The sequence below is a fragment of the Panthera pardus genome, unplaced genomic scaffold (assembly GCF_024362965.1).
Source record: "Panthera pardus isolate Hobbes unplaced genomic scaffold, ASM2436296v1 HiC_scaffold_21, whole genome shotgun sequence".
NCBI classification, from domain to species: Eukaryota; Metazoa; Chordata; class Mammalia; order Carnivora; family Felidae; genus Panthera; species Panthera pardus.
In genome coordinates, this window is record NW_026526777.1 from 67,516,068 (window position 1) to 67,539,204 (window position 23,137).

Genomic DNA, 23,137 nt, shown 5'->3' on the forward strand with positions numbered 1-23,137 from the left:
CCGAGCTATTCGTTCAATTCCCACCCCGAACGAGCTAATCCCAGCTTTTCCTCCCGTTTACCACCAGGGACCGGCCCTCATCTGCTGAGACACCCACCGACTTCTGGCTTTCCGGGCTGTGATGCCACCACCTGGGCTCTGACCGTGAGTTAGTCACCGGCAGTCACGGTGTCCGGATTCCAAGCGCCAGCGGGGGAAATGCCACCCGCAGCCAGTCCGCGTCTGGCGTCCGGGCTCCCCGGTTCCTTCTGCTCTCCCACAAACAGCCCAGGGAAAAGCAAGCGATGTCAAACGTCGAAATACACGATTTTATTCTCTCGCGACAAATACACAGCTGCAGGGCACCTACGTCATTTCAGGAACAAGGACACGGGGCCGCGGTCAGGACGGCACCCACAGGCCTGTGTTTGCTCGGCTGCCCCAGGGCTCAGGCCCGGCCGGAAGCTTCGCTGAGATTCTCTCTGTGGCCCGGGATGATGCGGAAGGGAAAGGGAGACGCCGGCCAGTCCACTCTCCCCTCACGGCACCCCGAGGTGGCCGCAGAAGGGATGACAGTGGGCTCTCGAGTGCGGCCCCAGGGCACGTTGGTTCATCCAGGCACCGCACTGCTGCTCTTGTTGACAAGACAGCGGGGCCAGCGGGGGGTCTGCCCAGGGCCAGCAGCCCCGCACACGTCCGAGCTCCGGGCCGTCGGGCGCCCCTCACCCCGCACACCCCAGCTGAGGAAGCTACCTGGAGAGATGACTGCAGACGGGGCCGTTAGCCCCTCTCCTGGGTGCGTCCTCCCTCCGAGCCGGGAGCACACGCCCTCCCACGAGTGGCCACGAGACGCGTGGGGTGGGAGGGCTCAGCGCTTAGAAACGGACCGAATCCAGCATTCCAACAGGATTCACTTATTTATTGATTTTGATATTAAGCCACTTCACAGCAGTAACTGCCGGAACGAGAACAGGACCCGGCTTCTAAAGGTAATAAAATAACAACGACGTCACAGACAGAAGCACTGGGGACATTCCACGCAGGGCACGCTGGCTTCCTTCTGCGGCCACAGCGGGCAGGTGCTCAGTGCCATCCCAGCACGGACTCCTGGTCCCTTCCTTCGCCTTGGCCCGCGGAGCACCCCGGGCTGTGGTGCCGGGCCGGGCGGCCTCGCCACACCGTCCTCGTCCACACGGCCGTCCTCGGTCCCTCGGTCGGTGAGCCGTGCTCCAGTGACCAAACAACTAGAGCCAAAAAGCTGCTTCTTCCTCTTCGCCAAGTAAACACGATACTCCCTTCTCTTTCTTTCTCATCAAGGAAAGAAAAATCTCAGAGACATATGGCACTAGACCGGGACACTATGCGGGGGCACCCGTCACGACCCGCCCAGGGCCGCCAGCCCACGGCGCCCGGCCCGCCGTCAGATGTAGAGCTGATGTGAGGCCAAGGTGTCCATGAAAGGGCGCACCAGGTTGTCCGTGGAGAAGTAAAAGATGAGGCCGAAGGTGATGGAGATGGGGAGGGCGGGCAGCGCCTTCTTGAACACGGCCAGCAGCAGGAGGGTCAGACACAGACCCTGCGGGACACGGAGGAGAGGGGAGGAGAGGAGAGGAGAGGGGAGGGGGGGGGGAGGGGGGGGGGAGGGGAGGGGAGGGGAGGGGAGGTCGTGACTGCTGGTGCGGATGCGGGGCGGAGGTGGGGGCGGTTAGTGACGTCGGGCTCCCCCCACCCAGGACTCAGCACTGGTGTGGGGCCCGCCAGACGACAGCCCGACCCCTCCTCTTCCCGGGTCCTCTCGAGGGCTCACCCCCGTGTCACACCCCGCGTGAGCCCGACTCCCAGAGCGGCCCTGCTCTACCAGACTCCAGCTACGGCGGTGACACGTGTGACCAGTGACAGAGGCCTCCCCTGGGGGACGTCTATTTATAAAGAACCAGATGAGAGGCGCCTGGGTGGCTCAGTCGGGTTAAGTGCCTGACTCTTGATTTCGGCTCAGGTCCTGATTTCACAGTGGGTGAGACGGAGCCCTGCATCGGGCTGTGTGCAGACAGCGTGCCAGCCTGCTCGGGATTCTCTCTCTCCCTCTCTCTCTCCACCCCTCCCCTGATCTCATTCTCTCTCAAGATAAATTTAAAAAAAAAATTCTAAACAAAAAAAAAAAGAGAACCGGACGAGCTCCACTGAAACGCTAGTGAGGGTCTCAGCAGCTGGCACCAGAGGGGCACCGAAGCCACGTGACCCGCGGCCTCGGAGGTGGGTGCCCATCCTGCCCTGCCCCTGCCCACGTGGGCTGTGGTCCAGGGAGGGGCGGGGCTTCGGGTCAGTCCCGAGGTGGAGAAGCGTGGGGGTCCACTACCCCCCCACCCCCCCGAACACACGCTGTGGACAGACAGAACCCCTCCACCTCACTGTGCCCCGCGACCCCCCCCTTCACCGGGGCAGAGCTCGGGTATACGCCACTCAGAGCCTCTGCCGCTCAGAGCTGCGGTCTCTCAGGACCTGTCCCCCAGTATGGGTATCTGGCCACGTTAAGGGACTCTAGGGACCCGCAAGCTTCTGGGGTTCAGAGCACCCCATGGTGTCTGGGGGGCGTGGAAGGCATCAGAGACCAGAGCTCAAGCCACAGCCTGCCCCTCCCCAGCTCTGTGCTGACGGGCACGGCCCGCAACTTCTTCCCGGTTCTGAGAACCTCAGCTCACACCCCACCTCGCAGGCGTCGTGAGACCGCACGGGGCTGGCCAAACCCCTGGCACCACCGTGTGTGTGGTCGGTAACGCGGGAGCCCCTCAGCCAGGCCTCCCCTGCTCGGAGCCTCCCGTGAGCCCTGCCCGGCCCCGCGTCATCACTCCGCCCCTGCAAGGGACTCGGCACCTGAAAATGCCCCCGGGACTCAGGGCCCCCCACGAAGCCCCCGGGCCACTCACAATGAGGATGGCCACAAAGCACGCCAGCGTCGTGTTCCAGTCGCCGCTGCCCGTGGCCGCCGCCTTGCCCACCAGCACGCTGTAGAAGATGAAGTCCCCCAGGCCGAGCTTCACGCCCCCTGTGCGGGGAAGACAGAGCGAGCCGGTCAGGGTCGGGAGCCCCAGACGGCAGATGCCAGCTCACAGCCCAGCCCCTCCGCTGGATCCGGGGGCCCCGGGGGGCCCCAGTCCTGGCTGTCCCAGAACAGCAGCAGCCGGCAAGAAACGGGGCCCTCGGACGGGCTGACCTGCCGTCTGGGCTGTGAAAAAGCTGGCATTTCTGACAATTCGGGGAATTGGCCCTTAGCTGAGTAAAAAAGAGCAAATATAACGTGCCGTCGGGGGTCGGCAGGAAGCCATACAATTTAGGGCTGAGTTTAAGTTACACGTTTTTGTACGAAATCCCACCACCTTTGAGGACGCGTACGATGCCCAGAGCTCGTCGGGTGAGCCTTCCCCTTAAAAACAGAGGAGCGTGGCTGCTAATTAGCTGACGTCTCACCGACAGTGAACGCGAGCTCGCACATCGGCCAGTGCACTTGTTAACAGGGTGAGAGTTCACCGCGGACGATAAAACTGTCTGACGAACGCGCCCGCTGCCTGGTCTCCTCTCTCTCCCTCCTCCCGGCCACGGGGGCTCCCTCCTCCAGCTGTCACTGCTGCTGCCGTCTCTGATGTAAAAGGGGGCTTCTCCCCACCACCCTCCCCTGCCTCCAGGGAGCCCGTCCCACCCCCCGCCCGCACCCTGAGCGCACGCGGACCACCTGGGCACAGATGACTTACTTTCCTCCTCTTCCTCCAGGTCGTCCCCAGGGTAACCAGGCAGCGGGGGCTCAAAGACTTCGGGGTACGAGGGCTCACCAAAACTGTCATAGGAGTCTTCCTCTGGGGGTCCGAGAACGTGACCGCCATTGCACGAGGCAGGTGCATGGGAGAGAGACAAAAGTCTGGTCAGAGGGATCTGGGATCTGTGGGGAACCGGCCTGAGCCCGGGGCTCCCCTGCCCTCACCCCACTGGCCGGGCCAGCCCAGCCCTGAACAGAGAGGAACCTTCTGGCACACGCCCAAGGGAAGGGAAGGAGGCCAACGGGCTGAGGCACAGGCTCTAAGTCCCACCTGCTCCATCCAGGAGGGGGCTTTCCCCTCCTGCCCCCCACCCAGGGTGGTGGGGGGGAGCCAGGCGAGGCCGGGCCGGGTGCAGGGCAGCAGGCCCGGGCGACGAGAGGCTGCCAGCCTGCGACACTCACCCATCTCTGGGTCGTAGGGCAGCTGAAGGGCTCCCTGGGAGGAGGGGTCCAGCTTGGCCATGCCCACCGTCCACACCATGGCGGCTGGGGAAGGAGACGAGGGGTGGGGGGTGCCTCAGGTGCTGCCGACTACAGCTGCCCCCCGGCCGGGGAGGCAGCGTCCCCAGGAGGCCCGCGTGGGACCCCCACTTCCAGCCGGTACCGGCTTCCGCCCCTTGTGAGGAGGCCGCTGGGGGAGGGGCCCGGACACAGCCTTTCCTGGTCTGTTGGCGTGTGTGTGTGTGTGTGTGTGTGTGTGTGTGTCTCTCTCCTCACGAAACCGATGACAAGGTCAGCAGGGAACAGTCCGGGGAACCAGCGGTGTTTCCGTCCCATGGTGGCAAAACACGCGTCACGCACACGGTACCCGCGTAACCTCCGTTAACTGGACGCTTCCTTAGCGGGAGGGGTGTTCACGGGCCCGGGCTGTTCCTCTGCCGGCACTCTCGGTACCTCGAGCACCCCCGTGTCCCCCCATTTCCCTGTTCTAGTTCTAAGAATCTGGCTCCTCCGGATGGATCACGGCGGGGGGGGGGGGGGGGGGGTCACAGAATAGTTTCCTTTTTGTGACGGGCTGAATTCACTGGGCGCAGAGTCCTCGAGGATCATCCACGTGGCAGGTGTGAGAATCCCCTTCCTTTCAGGGGGCCGAACAGTAACTCGCGGTTGGGCGCCCCTCACCCGTCCTCCACGTCTGTATGCACACACCTCGCCGGCCCGCGTCTGTGCGCGCGCACACCTCGTGCACCCGCATCTGTACGTGCGCACACCTTGCCCCGCCCACATCCGTACGTGCGCACCACATCTCCTCCACCCACCCGACCCCTCGGCTACCCCACAGACATCTGCTCGAGACCCTGCTTCTTCTGCTCCCTGTGGCGTAAGTCCAGGGCGGGATCACTGGATTGGGGGGGGGGGGGGGGGGAGTGCCTGTGTGCTCTCTCCCTCTCTGGCCCGGTTCACTCTCCCCGTGTGAACTCAAGTCCCACGAGTCCGTCCCCGTCTGGCCTACCTAGCCATGAGCATGCCTTACCGGGAACATTCTCCGCGGGGGGGCGGGGGGGGGGGGGGCCGCCGTCTCCTCCCCCGACGTGGCAGCCCCCGGCCCTTTCAAGGTTCAGATCCACAGCACTCTCACCACCCACACCACGGCCACTGCAAACCTGCCTCCAAGATATCTCCAGACTCCACCCGCGCCTCACCGCCTCTCCCGCCGCCCTGGGGCCGGCGCCCGCCCTCTCTCCTGGGGGGGGGTCATTCTGTCCCAGACCCGGCTCCACTTCCGCCCCCGACCCCATGCCTTCTGTTCTCCCTTCCCGCCACCGGTGCGATCCCACTAAAATGTAACGTCAGGTGGGTCTGAAACCTTCCAGGGGCACGAAGCTCACTCGGGAGGAAAAGCCATGTCCCTACCGTGGCCTGCGGGGGCCCAGCACATCTGGACCTGCCCCTGCCCCCTTCTGCCCCCGCCGGCTCCGTTCCCAGCATTCCGGGCCTTCGCCTGGCGTTCTGTCCCCGGGTTTTCCCGAGGTAGGTCTCTGGTCAAATGTCACCTTATGACAGAGGCTTCTTTGACCACCTTCTGCAAGACAGCACCCCCACTACCCTGAAGTGCTCAGGTCCCCCACCGAGTCATCCTTCCACCGAGCGCTCGCCTCCTGACGTATTATCGCCTGCTTAGCTGCGGCCTCCCCTCCGGGAACGTGCGCCCCCAGAGCGCGGAGGCGGCGAACGCACGTCAGGGCACCGCCTCAGCATTCTCACACGTGGTCTCTGCTCCTCCCAAGAGCGGGCCTAGAACGTGCTTTCACGCTGGGGACCACCTGCCCTGGCTCCCACCACAAGCTCCGTCCTACCTTCGAGATCCTGCCCTGGCACTCGGCAGCCAGTCTGTAAAGTGTTCCCCATGAGGCCAGGGCACCGCAAAGCAGGGACCCGACACACACCCGCTGAATCCATATAAACACCCAGATCCCGGCCCGGCGGCCAGACGCGCACACTCCCGTGTCCCTTCCCTTCGGAGACTTTAACAGCCACGGAGCTGTCAAGGGAGCCCAGTGAAAAGCAAGTGCACCCTGCACCCCAGACCCCTGCCCTCAAGAGCCCCTCTCCAAAGTACCCTCTCAGGGGGTGCCTGGGGGGCGCAGTCGGTTAAGCGTCCGACTTCGGCTCAGGTCATGATCTTGTGGTTCGTGAGTTCGAGCCCCGCGTCGGGCTCTGTGCTGACAGCTGGAGCCTGCCTCGGATTCTGTGTCTCCCTCTCTGCCCCTCCCTTGCCCATACGCTGTCCCTCTCTCTCTCTATCTCTCTCAATAATAAATACTCACAGGAGTATATCAGGGCAGGGAATATGGGCTCGTTTCTCTCCTGGGCCGTTTCCACCAGCATTCTCAGTGGCCCTTTGGGGCACAGCACAGCCACGAGATCTGGGAGAACAAAGACAGCCGGGACGTGTTACAAGTGACATTTATTTCCAAGCAGCCCCAGAGAGGAGCCGGCCCGCTAACACCGGGGCACAGGCGAGGCTCGGAGCATGTCCTGCGTGCCAGCTCCCAGCCCCCGGTTTCCAGCCATAACCCCGAGAGTCTGTGCTGGCTGAAGCCCAGAACGGGGTCTCAACGGGCGGACTGCAAACGAGGCATCACCGTGTGGCTCGGGGACCCCGATGGCCGGCTTGCCATCCGACTTCCCTGAGCCTCGGATTCCTCACCCTCAGATGGAAGTCACGGCACCGGGGACAGAATCACACCAACGCTTGTTACACGGCAGCTAACGCTTTGGGTGCTCGGGATTTACAGGGTCCCGGGGCCGATCCCATGGCCGAGGACGTAGGAGCAAACTGCTTCCAGGGTGTCGCGAGCGCTCACCGGATGCGCGATTATCAGTGGCCACGTCAAGCGCCCGCGTCTCACGAAGGCGAGCCTCTCAGAGGGGAGACCACCCACCCAGCTTTCTTCGGGGAGGGGGGCACCTTTCAGCGCCTGCCACTCGCGTGCACCAGTGAGGGGGACTCGACCCGGACGCAGCCCCCGCCCGCAGCCTCGAGGCCCGCCTGAGCCCGCCTACCGTACACGGAGATGGCACCCAGGATGACCCACGCGGACCACTCCGGAAGGTACTTGATGAACACCAGGGCCATGAGGGCGCTGATCATGATGAGGTAGGCCTGCTGCAGGACCAGGGGGCCCTTCCAGTGGATACACACCATGCCCACCGCCCCGAAGTTCCAGACCGTCAGGAACAGCGTGGGGTAGTCCATGGCCACGTTGTAGGTCTTGAGCACCTCCCTGCGCGACCAAGGGCCAGCCCGTGGGGCGGGGAACTCGGTGGAGACACCACACCCAACCAGACACAGTTCGACACTCCCGGCTCCTCAACCATGAAGTCCCAGCCCGGGTTTTTCCAACCTCTGGCTTCACTAGCCAATCTCCCCTTCCCCGTTTCTGTGAGCCCCACAACCACCCACTTGAAGTATTTTCCGGAACGAGGTGGGGAATGTATACCAACGTCTCATCCTTGGATTGGCTCCCGTAAACGTGTGCCGGCACAGCCTGGAGGACCCCATGCCCAGGAAAAAGGTCCTTGGCAGAGGGTTTTCCCCTGTCCCTCCAGTCCCTTTGGGCCCCTGGGTCAGGCTGAGAGCTCAAGTCGAGGGCAAGAGAGCACATCACTTTTCACACGAACAAGGAAGCACCCAGGCCTGGCCCAAAGTGGAGAATGTAAACTTTAAGGGATGTATATCCCTCTTGGGTTCACAGAATTCGTCCTCCGTGCTCATTTGTTTTAAATCAGCAACCGGGGGTGCCTGGATGGTTCAGTCGGCCAAGCGTCCAACTCTTGATTTCAGCTCAGGTCCTGATCCCAGGTCGTGGGCTTGAGCCCCTTTTGGAGCCTGCTTAAGATTCTCTCTCTCCCTCTCTCTCTGCCCCCGCCCCCTGCTCACTCACGTTCTTTCTCTCTCTCTCTCTCTCTCAAATAAATCTAAATCATCCATCAGGAACCAGGTAGGGATGGAGAGGCTTGCCGAGAGCGCCACTGACGCATGTCGAGGCCGCGGGAGGAGGGGTCGGAGGCCTGGCTGTAGGAGCGGCGACAGGGGCGAGCAAGAGTCTGGAGCCTGCCGGGCACCCCTCCCCGCCCCGGTCCTCGAGGAGCCTGCTGCCTGCAGGGGGCACTTACCCGAGGTAGATGTAGGTGAAGAGGAAAAGCAGCATCAGCGAGGACATGATCAACCAGCCGTGTATAAACTAGACAACAGAAACGGGCAGAATGACCACGGGCCCCCAGCTTCTCGGGACTGACCCCCAAGCCTCCGAATCTTCGTTAGGCCCCTCTGGGACTACACTGGAAGGCACTGGGTGGCCATGTGACAGATTGAAGGGGCAAAGAAATTCACGGAGTTCTCTCAAGGTCACCCGGCAGGTGGATGGGGTGAAAAATCCCTCAGGTTCAAGCAGCCAGACCCCTGTTCCCTCACTGAGAGACAGGACGTACTGGACAACTGTCACCTATAGGCGTGGCCCTAGGCTCCGGGGAGGCAGCCAGCGGGGTTCCTGACCATGGCGAGGGCCGTCAGCCGATAAACATATAAATATATTGACAGGTAGTCACAAGGGCTACGGAGAAGAAAACGGCAGGACAAAGGGACAGGAGACTCACTGGGACGATGCCTGTGCGATGGGGCCAGGGTGGCCCCCACTGGGGCCTCTGCTCGTCCGCTACCCCCTGGGCCCCGGCTGCAGCCACGGGGCGCGCCCTTCAGCACGACCCCTGCACACCCAGCCCAGGGGGAAATGGGAAGGGCAAATAAACCTGCCGGGGAGGCGAGGGGCAGGGTGAAGGGAGCCTGAAACAGAACATCTCGCTTCTCCCAACACTGCGGGGAGGGACCCGGGCAGGTGGGATTCTGCGTCCGATCAAAGGATGGTGACCGCGGGCAGGCAGTGCGGGGCGGGGCGAAAACCGGCTTCTGCTCTGCAGCGGGCCACGCCGCCGGCCACAGGCGGCTCCGCGAGCGGTGCGGGGCCGGCGGGCAGGACCGGGCGGCCGCAGGCCGGGCACTCACCTTGTAGCAGCGGTATTTGTAGAGCACGACCAAGAAGATGGTCATGGCCACAATGACACTGATCATGATGAGGGTGTTGAGCACGGAGTTGAGGAGGCGCTGGCCCACGGAGGGCGTGTCCTCGGTGAATGGTGTGTAGATGCTGAGGGAGACGGCGGGCTGCAGACTCTGCTCCCTGCCTGCTCCATAGGGCCTGCCCACGAGCCACCCAACCTCAGCCTGGTGCCCGAGACCCAGGGGGCAAGGAAGGGGCCCCCCCAGGCCTCCCCCTCCCCCAGACCCACCCCGCGGCCCCTCCCCCAGATGCCTCCTCCCCACCGCCCAGGGCTCCTCCCCCTCCCCAGGTGCTCTCCCCCCCACCCCAGGCTCCCCCTCCCCGAGCCCTCCCCACTCCTGTTGGCCAGGGCACCCGCAAACACCCACCCCAGCCCAGGGCTCACTGGCTGCTTCCCCCACCCCGCCTGACACAGGCCAGCAGCTGCACTCGGGAGGCCCTCCGCCGGCCCCTCGCCCTGGCCCTGGCCACCCGGGGCTGCCCACAGAGGGCCCCACCTGCTCTGGGGCCCCAGCCTGCCACCCCCGACCAGCCTGGGGCGGGGGGGCCTTCCCCCTCTGCTCCTCTCTTTGAAAACACCAACCCAAAATGAAAGGTAAGCTCCCGAACTAAAAACAGTAACAAGGTTTGAAGGAGGCAGTCGGCAACCCCAGAGGAGCGACAGCCCCAGAGGAGCGGGTGACCCCCAGAGGAGTGGTGACCCCCAGAGGAGCGGGTGACGAGCAGAGGCGGGCCTCTCGCTGCCGCCCCTCTGTGCTCTTTTCACTGCAATGATCGAAACCTCCCTCGAGAGGCTGCAGGTGACGTGAACACGACCCCCCCCTGTTCCCCGACTTACAGCTGTCCGTTCTTCTCCGTGTAGAAGCGCACGGACTTGATGGTGGCCACCACCACGATCATGCACAGCGTCACCGGCACGAACAGCATGATCACGTGCTTCGCCCCGTATTTCAGGGTCAGCTCCTCCTCCAGGCCTGACGGCTGCCCCGGGACCCCCCCGCAGACGTAGTGGTCAGGGTCCTCGTCAAAGTCGTCCTCGCTATCCTGGCCTCTCTGTGGAAAGCCGCAGGGTGAGGGCCACGGGATGCCCCAGCGCTGGCCTGCCGACGTAGCGCACGAGCGTCTTGTGACAGGAAGCTAGGAGTTTTAATGCTGCCTCGCGGAGGTTAAGAACGAGCTAGATGCAGGAGTGGGGCTGCACTTTTGAAAGGTTTACGAGGACATCTAGGGAAGACCCAAGGCCAGCACTCACCACCAAAAAAACGGGAAAGGGGCCACAGCAGCCACAGAAGAGGGCGGGCTGCAGGCCCAGGACGCGTGGCTAGTGGACCTGGAGCATGTCTAAGCATTGCCCCCCCACCTCAGTCCAGGGACTCAGATGCCACTCTGTTCTGGTCCGGTGGCCATACTGACTCGGGAGGCCGGCCAGGTGACAGAGGAGGAAGAAATGAAACGTTCCTGGTGGATAAACCACACTCTAGAACCGTCAGTGCACGTGGGGACTCTCTTTGATGGTAAGACACTGGGAATTTGCAGAGGAGGAACTTACTCTGGACTCCTGCCACACCCCCCCCCCCAACACACACACCCCGCAGGAGGGCAGGACGCCCGCAGACGCTGGCCCGAGCCCCTGCAAGAATTTCTGTTTGGAAACCATGCGGATTCAGGGTCATCTGCGGCCTTGTTCGTTGATTAACCGCCAAAGACAAAACCAAGGGAAACAAAAATTCAAAATGACTGTGGCTTCAGTATCAGCTCTTTGCGGAGAGAATTCCAAGCCAGGCGCTCAGCTGAGAAGAAACAGAAAAGCCTAGACGAACGGGCATGGAGACAACTAAAATGCACGAAAGCCCCGGGAGACAAGGTGAAGGGGCCGTAAGGGTGGCCCCCGGTGGCTTGAGTTGGCGGAGCTCAGAGGAGGGAAGGAGCTTTGACTTCGGCAGCGGGTCTGAGGCTGGCTGGAAGGGGAAATCCTGCGTTTTAAACACTAAGGGGCAAAACGGAGAAGGGGTTTCGAGCAAATTCAGATGTCGTTTTGCCCTGATGGGGAGGGAGGTGGTGAGGTTGGGAGGCTCTCCCCCAGAAAACCCCCCCTCTCCGTGATGTTATAATCTCCTGCCCGGTGGGCTGCAGACGACATCAGAGCGTCTGTGCCCCACCCCTCCCCCCCCCCCCACACACACAAATTCACACGTTGGACCCTAAACCCCAATGTGATAGCACTTGGAGGAGGAGGGCCTTTGGGAGGTGACCAGGTGACCTCATCCCGATGGGATGAGGGCCCTTATAAAGCCCCGCCCAGAGCTCCCCAGCACCCCCCCCCCCACATTGCTGGATCTGCCAGCACCTGAGCTCGCACTTCCCAGCCCCCTGAACAGTGAGGAAGACGTTGCTGTTGTTGATAAGCCCCCACTCTACGATACCCCGGCCCCCACCCTCCACAGTGCCTCCTGCCCCCCTCTACCTGTGCTAAGGAAGGGGAGCCCGCGCTGCTGGGACCGGGGGGGACAGAACCATGCAGCCCGAGGCAGACTGTGCGCCCCGAGGCCGACCAGGGCCCACCGTGTGACCGTGTGACCAATCCTCGCCTACACGGTCCCCGCCCTCCCGCATCAGGGAGCGTGGGTTCCAGCCTTGAGGTCCAGGAACCCAGGGGCTGGGTTCGAGGCCTGTGGCCGCCGGTGATTACCTACCCACTGGTCAGCACCCTCTCCATCCTCCAAGCCCTGCCTGTCCTCCTGGCAGCAGCGTGGTGGGGGGCTCTCGGCTGACATCAGGGACGCCCTCTCGTCACACACTTCCTCCTCGCTGTCAGAGGCCATGAACGTGAGCATGGCCCTGCCTCGGGAAGCGCCTGCAAAACGGAGCACAGGGGGCCTCGCTCCAGCTTCCTGCCGGGCCAAGGCAGCAGAGGGCTGGGGGTGTGGCCTGAGGACCCGGACGCGGGTCCTCCCTGACAACCGCCCAGGACACGTGTGTCCAGTGGCTTCCCAGGGGCCACCTGCGTGGCTGGCACAGACCCTCGGGGGAACGGCCCGAGGAGATCCAGGCCACGGGTGAAACACCCCACGACAAAAGTCGAGGCCACTCCAAACCGCACGCTCGTTCGTCCGATCAACAAACATCCACTGAGCACCGACATTGTGACATCAACCATAATAAGCCTGCTGGGCTCCGCGGACATGAAGATGAACAAGAAACACTACCATCATCCAAAAACAAAACAAACAAACCAACTCGAGGCTCGGCCAGTGGAGCCATCCGACCCTTGATTTCGGCTCAGGTCATGATCTCAGTTTCCTGGTTTCGAGCCCCACCTCTGGCCCTGAGCCGACAGTGTGCAGCCTGCTTGGGATTCTCCCTCCTCCTCTCTCTCGGCCCTCCCCTGCTTGTGCTCTCGCTCTCTCTCAAAATAAATAAGCTTTAGGAAACATTGGGGGAAAAAAAAAAAAAAAGACCAACAATCATCCAACGTGACCGGTTACATAACCTAAGTGTTCACCAAGAGGTACAGAAACCCAAAGGAGGGAGTCAACCTCAGAGATCAGGAACGTCTTCTAAAGAAGCCACCAGCCCAGACGGAGACAGAATGTTCCAGGTGGGAGGAAGGGCAGACGGCGCGAAGAAGGAACGTGCCAGTCAGGGCCGTGGAGGTGTGAGGGCCTCCTGTGCCATGTGAGGGGGTGTCCGGCCCCCCCGGAAGACAACGGCGGGAGGTGGACAGACGCTGACTCACGGGCAGCAGGGTGGATGCCCGTGAGGGGACCGGACCCTGAAAGGGCTGGGAGGACGCCGGTCAGCCCTGGATGTGGGGGAGAAACACAGGACAGGGTCCGAGATGGCAGCCAGGCAGGGAGCCCCGGGCAGGGGACAAGCCCGTCTCAGCGAAAGATGGAGTCTGGTCCAGGAACCAGTTGAAAAGGGTCAGGGAGGGGCATCTGGGGGGCTCAGTCGGTTAAGTGCCCGACTTCGGCCCAGGTCACAATCTCGCAGTTTGTGAGTTCGAGCCCCGTGTCCGGCTCTGTACTGACAGCTCAGAGCCTGGAGCCCGCTTCGGATTCTGTGTCTCCCTCTCTCTCTGCCCCTCCCCTGTTCACACTCTGTGTTTCTCTCTCTCTCAAAAATAAATAAACATTAAAAAAAAGGGGAGGGTCTGGGGTGCAGGGGAGCCGCAAGACCACGCGGGATGGGCATGTGCGTGTGTACGTGTGTACGTGTGTGTGTGTGTGTGTGTGTGTGTGTGTGTGTCTGAGAGAGAGGAAGTACAGCTGAGGGCAGGACCTCAGGGAAGGCCAGGCCGGAGAGTCTACACAGCAGGGATGCCTGCCCCCACCTCACTGTGCTGTCCCCAGCTGGAGTGTCCTTACAGCAGTAGGACGGGAAGCCAGCACGGCAGAAGGGCCTAGAAGAGCGGCAGACAACCCCTGGTGGACCAGGCTGTCCCTGCCTCCCCCTGGGCAGGCCTGCTCTCCCACCGACGCCCCCAGAGGCTGTGGGGACGCTGAGAGTGCACGCGACCATGCGGTCACCCCCGGAATGTGTGATTTCCACACAAAGCAGGTGCCTTCTACCGTCAGCCAGCCCTGCCCTATTTGAAGCCGGTGACGGGGGCCGTGGCCAGGGTGACTCCTGAAGGGACCCCACCTCCATCCCCCACCTGTGGGCACAAGGCAGAGCCCACACCCCTCCCGAGGCTTCACGATGAGCCAGCTCCCCTGACCCAGGGCAGACAGACAAAGACCACGTGACTTCACTCACAGGCAGACTTTAAGAGACAGAACAATCGAACATACAAAGAAACTGGCCTCAAACCCGGAGCCCGACAGGGGGGCTGCTGGGGGGAGGGGCGAACAGGTGAAGGGGAGTAAGGGACAGTGGACGGGAGGCACACTGAGACACGTACGGAATTGTCTAATCGCCACAATATACAGCCGGGGCTGATATTACACCACCCTTCCATTATACTTCCATAATAAAGAAAAACAAAAGCTCTAGCAGCAGAGGAACAGAAGCGCCAGAACAGGGAGGGGCGAGCTTCTGCAGTCAAGATCAAGATCGAGATCGGGAGGGGTTGCCCCCCTCCCAGGGAGGGGCAAGGGCTGAGGCCAGCGGCGAGGGGCCAGCCAAGGCTTCTGGGCAGAAGCAGGTGTCCACGGTGAGCTTTACGAAAGCAGTGTGCCAGCAGCACCCTCGGGAGGTGGGGGGCTCCTCCCGCTTCACTGCAAGCCCCCCCTCCCCGGCACCAGCCTCAGCTCAGGGTCACAGGAGGGCGACTAGACCCGGGCACCAGCCCCGTCTGGGGGGGGGAACACGGCTCAGCAGCCCCAGCACGCTGCAGGGCCTGGGAAGTTTCAGGCTTCGTTCCTTCATGTGTGGTGACGAAAAACACCATCTGGTACAGGTCTGGGGGGGGGCACCTCAAAGTCCTCCCCCTGCGAGTCTCGGTGTCCAAATCCTGAACAAACAGCAGCTTGGACCCGGCAGCTGTCATCACCCATGGCGGCAGTCGTGAGTTCAGTCTCACGCAGGGAGGGGCACCCGAGACGAGAGCTGGTGGCGTCTTCCCAGGCTAGATCATGACACCCCATCCGGAGCAGGGCCGCGGGTGGGATGGGCACGACACGGCATTTCCCGGCAGTCACTTCTAGGGATGTGAGTTGGCAGTACAGTCTCCCTCCTCTTCCTCCCAGGCCCCCCGGGGTGCCTGTGACTGGTCTGAGCAGGGGCTGGAGGGACAGACCTAGGGTCCCCACATGCAGAGCATCACAGAAGGCAGGGGGCAATCTCAGCCTTGAGAACCACAGCAGCCGCAGCATCGTGGGGGCGGGAGGAGGGGAAATGTACAGAGAACAGAGATGCTTCTTCAAAGGAGAAGGGGAGTTGCTTGGGGAGGGTGAGGACAGAGAGGCGGGGACCAAGTCCTGGGGTGCCTGGGGGCTCTGTCAGTTAAGCGTCTGACTCTAGATTTCAGCTCAGGTCGTGATCTCACAGTTCATGGGTTTGAACCCCGCATCGGGCTCTGCGCTGACAGTGTGTAACCTGCTTAGGATCCTCTTTCTCTCTCTCTGCCCCTGTCCCGCGCTATCTCAAAATAAGCATTAAAAAAAAAAAGGTCCTTCCAATTTCCATTTCTTCAGCCAGTGGCCAGCAGCTGGCAAGACATTCCCCAGAGAGCATTTCTGCCCCAGCGTTGCCCTGCTGTTGGGCAGGGGGCACTCACAGGCTGTCAGAGCTAATTCAGGTGTGGCACCCTCACTGGAAAGCAAATGCTCCCTGGGCAGATTCCTCCCTTATCCGGCTCTTTAAATGGCTCTTTAAATTCCTCCCAAGCCTTCCCTGAAGCCGGGCCCAAGACCCCCAGGAGCGCAGGCCCTGAGGGGCTCCCTCAGCTGTCAGAGCAGGGGGGTCTATCTAATCACAACCTTCTGGGCCTGGTGGCCGGGGGTCACAGGTGAGGTGCCTCTCAGAGCCCTCAACACCTGACAGAGGACGCAGGACTCGGGAAGGTGCTGCTTCTCAAAGTGGCCCAGGCCACCTGGGGCAGGGGTGGGGGGACACTGAGCACAATGACCGGGGAGCCGGGCACTGCTGTTCGTCCCCATTTCACAGTTGAGGAAACAGAGTCTAAGACATGAGAGGTTCAAAGTTACCCTGAACCCAGCAGTCAGGGTCTGCACTCTGAACACCGTGCTAGACCACTTACTGGAAGTGCGGATCCCCAGCTCCGTTCCAACCAAAGGTCCGGGGGTCTGCACTTTGAGACGGTCGCTCGGTGACCGTAGGCTGCAGTCAGACCTTCCCTGGGGCTGCCGGGCCCTGGAACCCAAGCCCAGCTGCCCCCGGGCCCCCAGCGCAGGGATCCAGTCCACCTCTCTGTCCCTGTCCCTGGCGCGGCTCAGTCGGGAGTGAAAGAAGGAACAATGCCTTCTCCTGAAAACCGTCTGACCAGAGGGCGGCTGGGGAAGCAGAGGGACAGCCACCCACGGGACCAGGAAAGCGGCAGGGGGAGAAGGCAGTTCCCAGCAGAGAAAGTGCCCAAGCATTGGCCCACCGGGGACAAGAACGGGGAAAAAGTGGACTCAAAACACCTCCAGCACCGCCAACGGGACCGGCCTTTCTGAAGGCAGTAGAGATCGAAAGCTTTAAAAAAACATCCATACCTTTTGGTCCTGAAATGCCACTTCTCAGAATTTGTCCTAAGAAAATAATAAAAGATTTCCATAAAGACCTGTTTGCTGTGGACGTTTCTAACTGTAAAAACACTGACATGCCAGAAACCCTGTCCTGGGACCTGTCCATCTGGTGAGGTTTATCCCACGACTGCTTAAAACGTCACTCCAGAGAACAGTTCACAACAGGAAACAACGCGACAGGAAACCCCAGGTAATAGACACGAAACTTCATACACAACCGTTTGAATTTTCTCAGAAAGCGAACGTATTTGAAGGACTGGCCAGATACAGCGGTTACCTCTGGATGCGGAGACCGTGGGTCACCCCGCGTTTTCCTGCATCTCCCACACCTCTTACACACATGGATCGTCTGTGGTTTTATTTTGTAAGCCGTTAATTTTTCAGTGGGAAATACCAAGTAGCAACTTCCTTCCCGTCTGCGCTCTCCTGCGTCCCCTCGCTGGACTGGGGCGCGGGGCGGGGGGCAGGTGGGCCCCGGGGTCACTGTCCTCCTCCTCGGAGCCCCCCTTTTTACCTGGCTCCTGGAGAACAGAGCAGCTGGCAGACACTCCTCCGGTTTCTCAGTCGGAACTGAAGCCTGATGCAACTCTGAAATCCCTGGAGGGAAAATCACCATCACCACCCAAATGTACGCGGTTCGACAACCTTTATGCTCGGTATTTGTGCACATCAGAGCGCCGGTGACGTCAAAAACAACCGGCCTGGGAGGCTGACTCCAGCAGGCGGGGGTGGGGCCGATCGGCTCTCCCGCTGGTGGCAGAGTCCTACCAGCCACATAGCAACCAGCCCTCCGCGCTGGAGGAGGGGGCCGAGGAAGGCGCAGAGGGCGGACGGGAGGGGGGGGGCAGCCCTTCCCAGGGACCGAGCCGCCGCCGGAGGATACAAAACCCACACCGCTTCCGCCCATTAATAGCTGAATGGGATCGAAAAGCTGAATTAGCCAAACCAGGGGAGTCTGACCCAGAGACTTCCCCCAACGTGCCTGTGTCAGCAGCTCCTGCGATTATCGAGGAAACCAGGAAACCCGGTGACCCAGCTTCCTCGACCTTCTTTCCATCGCAGAGACATGTGAAGGCTCTGACCTTAAAACGGGAGGCCAGGGGAGCTCAGTAGGAAAGAAGACTGTAAAACGCCATCGTAAACACCAGTGCCTCGCTGGAGAAAGAAAGGAGTAGAGCACTGCTCCCAAAGCAGATGGGGGGCGACTGCGTTTACCACTGATGCGGCTACGGAGACAGGTCAGGGTCCTGCTACCTGCCGTCCTTCTGCAGTAGGCCTAACCGGCCGAGGAGCCCTCTCCTTCAGAGAGGGTGGCGTGGGTCTAAACAGACCACTTTCTGTGGTCACGAGGCTGCCTCCCAGCACTCCCACGACTGCCCGGAGGCTCTCGCCTTATACCAGGGCAGGGTTTACCAGGGAGAGAAAAATTCCCTTAGAAGCCCCCACACCTTCCCTGCCTGCCTGTCCCCGCTGGCCCTGGGCAACTGACCAGGTATTTGGCCCTGGCTGACCGTCATCCATCTGCCCATCCACCCCAGCCCTTACCGTGACGCACGTCACTTGCCGGAAGGTTCTCCCAACACCGGGAGGCAGCCTCGGCCAGAGTCCCGTAGGGACCCAGATCAGAGGCCGCAGGGGACCCTGATGGGGCCTCCTGAACCTCGACCCAGGCTCTGTATTTACCTCTGCCTGCCCTTTTCTGCCCAGAACTGTCTAGGCCCCATGAAGCTTTCTCTTGTGTCGTGAAGCAGCCTGGGAAGGGGGCAGTTTGGGGAAAGGGGTAGAGGTCTGGCCCTAACATGCCACCTTTGAGTAAGACCCAGGAAAAAAAGGTTATGTTTTAAACAAGAAGCAGCAATCCGATCACCCAGCTGTGGGATGTGAACCGCACACTCCCTGGCCACGCAGCCTCAGACAATTTAACGTCACACGGCCGTCCCCTCTTCTGGAACAAACAGAATAGGCACACCTCGGGAGAGTGACGTGGAAAAGTAGAGATAATGTGTGAGGTGACTGGCACAGAGCAGGTGTTCGGCCAATAGCCGTTACAGTGAAGACGAAAAGGAGGGGCACAGATAGAGCGAGAGGGGACAGGGACAGGGAAGCTGCTGACACCCCCCCCCCCCCCCCCCCGGCGGAAAGCTACGGATGTGCTAAACCGCCAGGCACAAGGGTCGTCACCAAGGTCACCCTTCACCCAGGCCCCAGGGAGACACCGTTTCCACCTAGCCCCAGCCTGGGGCACTCTGGCAACATGAGCAACTTGTCAAAGGACAGGGCATGTCCACGGGACCGATGCCAGAGCTGGCAAGGACCTTAAAGGCCATCCGGTCAGTGCCCTATTTTGTACTCAGGAAACTGAAACCCAGAGGGACAAAAGGCATTGCTGAAGTGCCATAACCAGAGCCACAGAGGCAATTCGGGTCTCGGGATGGCCGACCCGAAGTACTCGTGAGGCCCGCACACTCGGGGCGTGGCCGAGAGCTGTGGTCACACAGGCGGCCAGCACAGCACCCCGCGTGGGCTCTCTGGGGGCACCCCATACTTAAAAGGCACGTGCCTTTGCCACGGGCAGGTGTGTGTCTTTACCACCCAGCTTCTCCGAAACACCGGCGAGAGGTCACAAATGCCTCCTGGTCACTGACTCACTCAGTCCCTCTCCTGCCCCCAACCCCACAATGCCAGCCTGGAGGCCTCTTCTGCTACTGGGGCTCCGCATGGTGGAGGAGGGCGGGGAGGGGGTCGGGGGTGGGGACTCCCATGTGGGCGTGGCCTGGGGGGCAGGAGCCAGAACACTGCTTCCAGGGGTCAATTCAAAAGGGAAAGTGAGAGGGGCTCCTGGCTGGCTTAGTTGGCTAAGCATCCGACTCTTGATCTCAGCTCAGGTCATGATCTCACGGTTTGTGGGTTCGAGCCCCACGTCGGGCTCTGCGCTGACAGCTCGGAGCCTGGAGCCCGCTTCCCATTCTGTCTCTCCCCCCCCGCCCCCTCTCAAAAATAAATGAGTACACATTTCAAAAAAGGGACAGTGAGAAAGCGTCCTGCAGCACCAGTGACTTAACCAGCGACAGTCACGTGCTCTGTGTGCCTCAAACCTGATTTACCAAGAATACTCCAGAGGCGAAAATTCTGGAGACCTGACGTTAACAGGAAAAACAGAATACAAACCTTCAACTCCAGCTTCCTGCCTCTGATGCTTTAATAAACGAACACATGGGCGTGCGTGGAGTGCTGTGAGGAAAGGCATTTGACAGCGGTGATCTCTGGGCTGAGAGCTGATGGGTGACTCTTTAAAAAAAAATGTTTCCTGAATTTTCTAGAGCAAACGCGTGTTCCTTTCATCTCTACCAAGTCAAGACTTTGCTGGTTAAGGTACAGCAGAAAGGTGAGCGCCCTTTCCAATTTTCTTCCCGTGCTCCAGAAGACCCCATTTTTGGCAAAGACGAGCCAGCCTCCTGGCGTCCCAAGGACTGAAGACGCTGAACAAAAATGATCTCCTCCCTGATGTCTGGTCTTTCCCGAAGAGTGACTGGAACTTTCTCTTTCCCCAGACTTTACCACGGCAGCCTCGCCATCCCCAGGCCTGGAGGCCAACGCTGATTACACTGAAGCCCATGCCTGATCCGACCAGCTCAAGGTGAGGAGAACTTTCCAGGCCCTGGCCAGAGACAGCCTGTGCCAGCCTCGGAGCCCTGACATTCCTTCCCTCAACCCTCCCCCAGCCACCGGAGTCGGGGAACAGGTGGAAATACTTGCAGAAACACGGGTTGTCCTGCCAGTCGCCAACTAAACAGTGTCCAAAAGTCAGAGCAACAGCTGAGAACAAGCCAACGATGTCTTCCGTAGAAACACGCATGTGACCCCCCCCCCCCCCATGCACACTGCTTTGGTCTCTTTAAACAAATTTTTTTTTTCTTTTGCTCTATCAGGTAGTTACTAATGGAGAGCGCAAAAAAACGTCCTGGGCAGTTGGGGCGCCCAGGCGGCTCAGTCGGTTGAGCGTCTCACTCTTGGTTTTGGCTCAGGTCATGATCTCACGGGTCATGGGTTCAAGCCCTGCATCAGGCTCCACGCTGACCGCTCAGAGCCTGCTTGGGATTCTGTCTCTCCCTCTCCCTCCGCCCCTCCCCCACTCTCTCTCTTCTCTAATACGATAGATTTTTGAAAATAAGAAAACAAATGGGCGCCTGGGTGGCTCAGTCGGTTAAGTGTCCAACCTCGGCTCACGTCATGATTTCGGGGCTCGTGAGTTTGAGCCCCGCATCGGGCTCTGTGCTGACAGCTCGGAGCCTGGCGCCTGCTTCCATTCTGGGTCTCCCTCTCTCTCTGCCCCCTCCCTGCTCACTCTGTCTTCCTCAAAAATAAAATAAACATTAAAAAATAATAGTAATAAAAACAGAAAAAAGAAATGTCTTGGGCAACAGTGCAGGAATACGGGGGCAGGGGGCGCATGTGGGAACCTCCTGTGCAAAAACTCGAGAGTTAAAAACCCAGCCAGCTGGGTTCAAATCCCGGTGCTCAAATCCCAGGTGGCTTAACTCCCTGAACCTGTTTCCCGTTCTCTAGAGGGTAAAAGTAATAGCGACCTCAGTGTAACCACTGTCCCCAAAGGGCTTTTTCTCATATATGACAAACCCACAAAGTAAGACATGTTATGTCACGATCATCATGGGTAACTCAGAGGCCAAGGTAGGGGGAGTCTCTCATTTGGCAGACCCCTCCCCCCCACCACCGGGTGTGCAGTGGGGCTGTGAACAGCCATCGGGGAGCTGAGGGGAGGGGTGACAGGCATGGTGACTGGCACCAGGCCTCCTGTGAGTGGCAGCCTGTGGCCGGGCTCTTTCTTATCCCACTCCTTCTCAAACAGATAGGATCCGGGCGTCTGTCTCCCGTGCACACAGTGAGTAAGACTACTGACTTAGTGCACACCTACTTCCACACCAAACCTCCAGAATTTTCCCTGGAAACCTGAAACAACATCTATCCCACTCTGCAAAAACGCTCCACCAAAGCCCCACCCCGGTCCAGCCCGACCTAAAGGTGCCCTCACCCACCTGAGGAATGAACTTGGACAGCCAGCCCGCCAGCTCTGAACTGGCGCCAGGACCCACCCCCCTGCCGCTTCACCAGCGGGGCCCAGGACACACAGCTGTTGACACACCTCCCCGCTCCCACCAGGCCACCTTCACACGGAGGGAAACCTGAGCCTCCCACACCTGAAGCAGCTTATCCAGAGCCTTTAATTACTGCTGAAGGTCCTGGCGGCCAGCACTGGAGGCTCAGGCGTCTACAGAACGGACATCAAGGGCGTCGGTACCAGAAGCCCGGGTCTGTCCGGAGGGGGGACAGGCTGGGAAGCCCAGGCTGCCGATTCTGAGCCAGGCTGGCTCTGCAACTGCTGTGGATGGGGTGCTATCTCCATGCGTAAGTGGGGGTGCTGTCGGCCCACCGACCAACGGTTCACACCTTAGAAAGGGGACACCCATTAATTCAATACACAGGAGCCCTTCATCCAGCTGTCAAAGGGCTGAGGCCCGGTGCCAGGGCTGGACAGCAGAGCGAGACGTCAGACAACGGGTTCTAAGCCTGGCTCTGCGCTATCCTACCTGGGTGGCCTTGGGCAGTCACGTTAGCTGTGTGGGCTGAGTTTTTTCATCGATAAAATTGGGGGCGGGGACTAGCCTCTGTGTCAGGCTCCTTCAGCTTCAAAAGCTTGATTCTGGGAGTCTCCCCACGGCTGTAAGAGCCTGATAAAAACAGCCAAGCACCCCAGCACCGAGGACCACGATCGCGGTTCCAGGCCCCACCTGCGGTCGGTTCCTCCCCCGGGCGGGAAGACCCTCGCCTCCCCCTGCCCCGTGACGCAGAGCTCGGGGCCCGGTGCCGCAGGCCCACCGGACCGGGCGCCAAAGCGGTCCGAGCGCGGAGACAACGCCGGGCCCGCGCCTCCCAGACCCACGTGCGCTGCTCCTTTAAATGCCCGACCCTTCGGCACCCCGCGCCGCGCCCACCCCCAGCGGCCCGGGCGGCGGGGAGGCGCACGCAGCCCGGCGCAGGCCGAGGCCCGGGGGCCGCTCCCCGCGCTCCGCCCACCCCCGAGGTCCCGGCCGGGCCCCGCCGCCGCTCCCCTGCGCGCTCCCCTCTGCGCTCCCGCGCCGGCCGCAGAGGCCGGACCCGGCGCGCGCACGGACTAAAAGCAGCTCAGCCGGGGCAGGGGCAGCCGCGACCCGCCGCGGCGAGGAGCGTGCGGGAGTCAGCGCCCGGTCTGCGGGTGGAGGCTGCACCCGGGCCGTCCGCTCGGCGCGAGACCCGGCCCGGCCCGCGCGCCCCAGCCCCGCCCGCTCACCTGCTCGGCCGCGGCGCTCCGGCGCTGTTTACGCGGCTGGCCGAGCGCCCGTCGGCCCGGGCCCTGGCGCCGGCGCAGACTCCGCCTCCAGCCCGCTCCCAGCCCCCCTGGCTCCGCCCCCGGTTCCTCCCCGGCTCCGGCTTCGGGCCGCCCCCAGCGCCGGCCTCGGCCCCGCCCCCGGCCCGGCCCCGGCCCTGCCTCCACCCCGGACTCTGGCTCCGCCCCCGGCTCCGGCCCGGGCCTCTGCTCG

General features: G+C 61.5%; 1 protein-coding gene across 4 annotated transcripts; it reads right to left on the reverse strand.

Moving 5' to 3' along the window:
- Nucleotides 1-294: 294 nt before the first annotated feature.
- On the reverse strand, nucleotides 295-23,003 carry PSEN2 (presenilin 2). Of its 4 annotated transcripts, XM_053909427.1 has the most exons (12): nucleotides 22,888-23,003; nucleotides 17,056-17,138; nucleotides 12,042-12,202; nucleotides 10,187-10,401; nucleotides 9,294-9,486; nucleotides 8,408-8,475; nucleotides 7,295-7,515; nucleotides 6,556-6,654; nucleotides 4,190-4,273; nucleotides 3,726-3,827; nucleotides 2,904-3,022; nucleotides 295-1,555 (listed from the first exon to the last, which is right to left on the reverse strand). In XM_053909427.1, the coding sequence occupies exons 3-12, from the start codon at nucleotides 12,180-12,182 to the stop codon at nucleotides 1,400-1,402; spliced, it is 1,398 nt and encodes a 465-aa protein (XP_053765402.1). In that variant the 5' UTR covers nucleotides 12,183-12,202; nucleotides 17,056-17,138; nucleotides 22,888-23,003; the 3' UTR covers nucleotides 295-1,399. The 4 variants fall into 4 exon arrangements, with proteins under 4 accessions (XP_053765402.1, XP_053765404.1, XP_053765400.1 ...); XM_053909429.1 differs by lacking the exon at nucleotides 17,056-17,138; XM_053909425.1 differs by lacking the exons at nucleotides 17,056-17,138; nucleotides 22,888-23,003 and adding an exon at nucleotides 16,509-16,619.
- Between the last annotated feature and the right edge of the window lie 134 nt (nucleotides 23,004-23,137).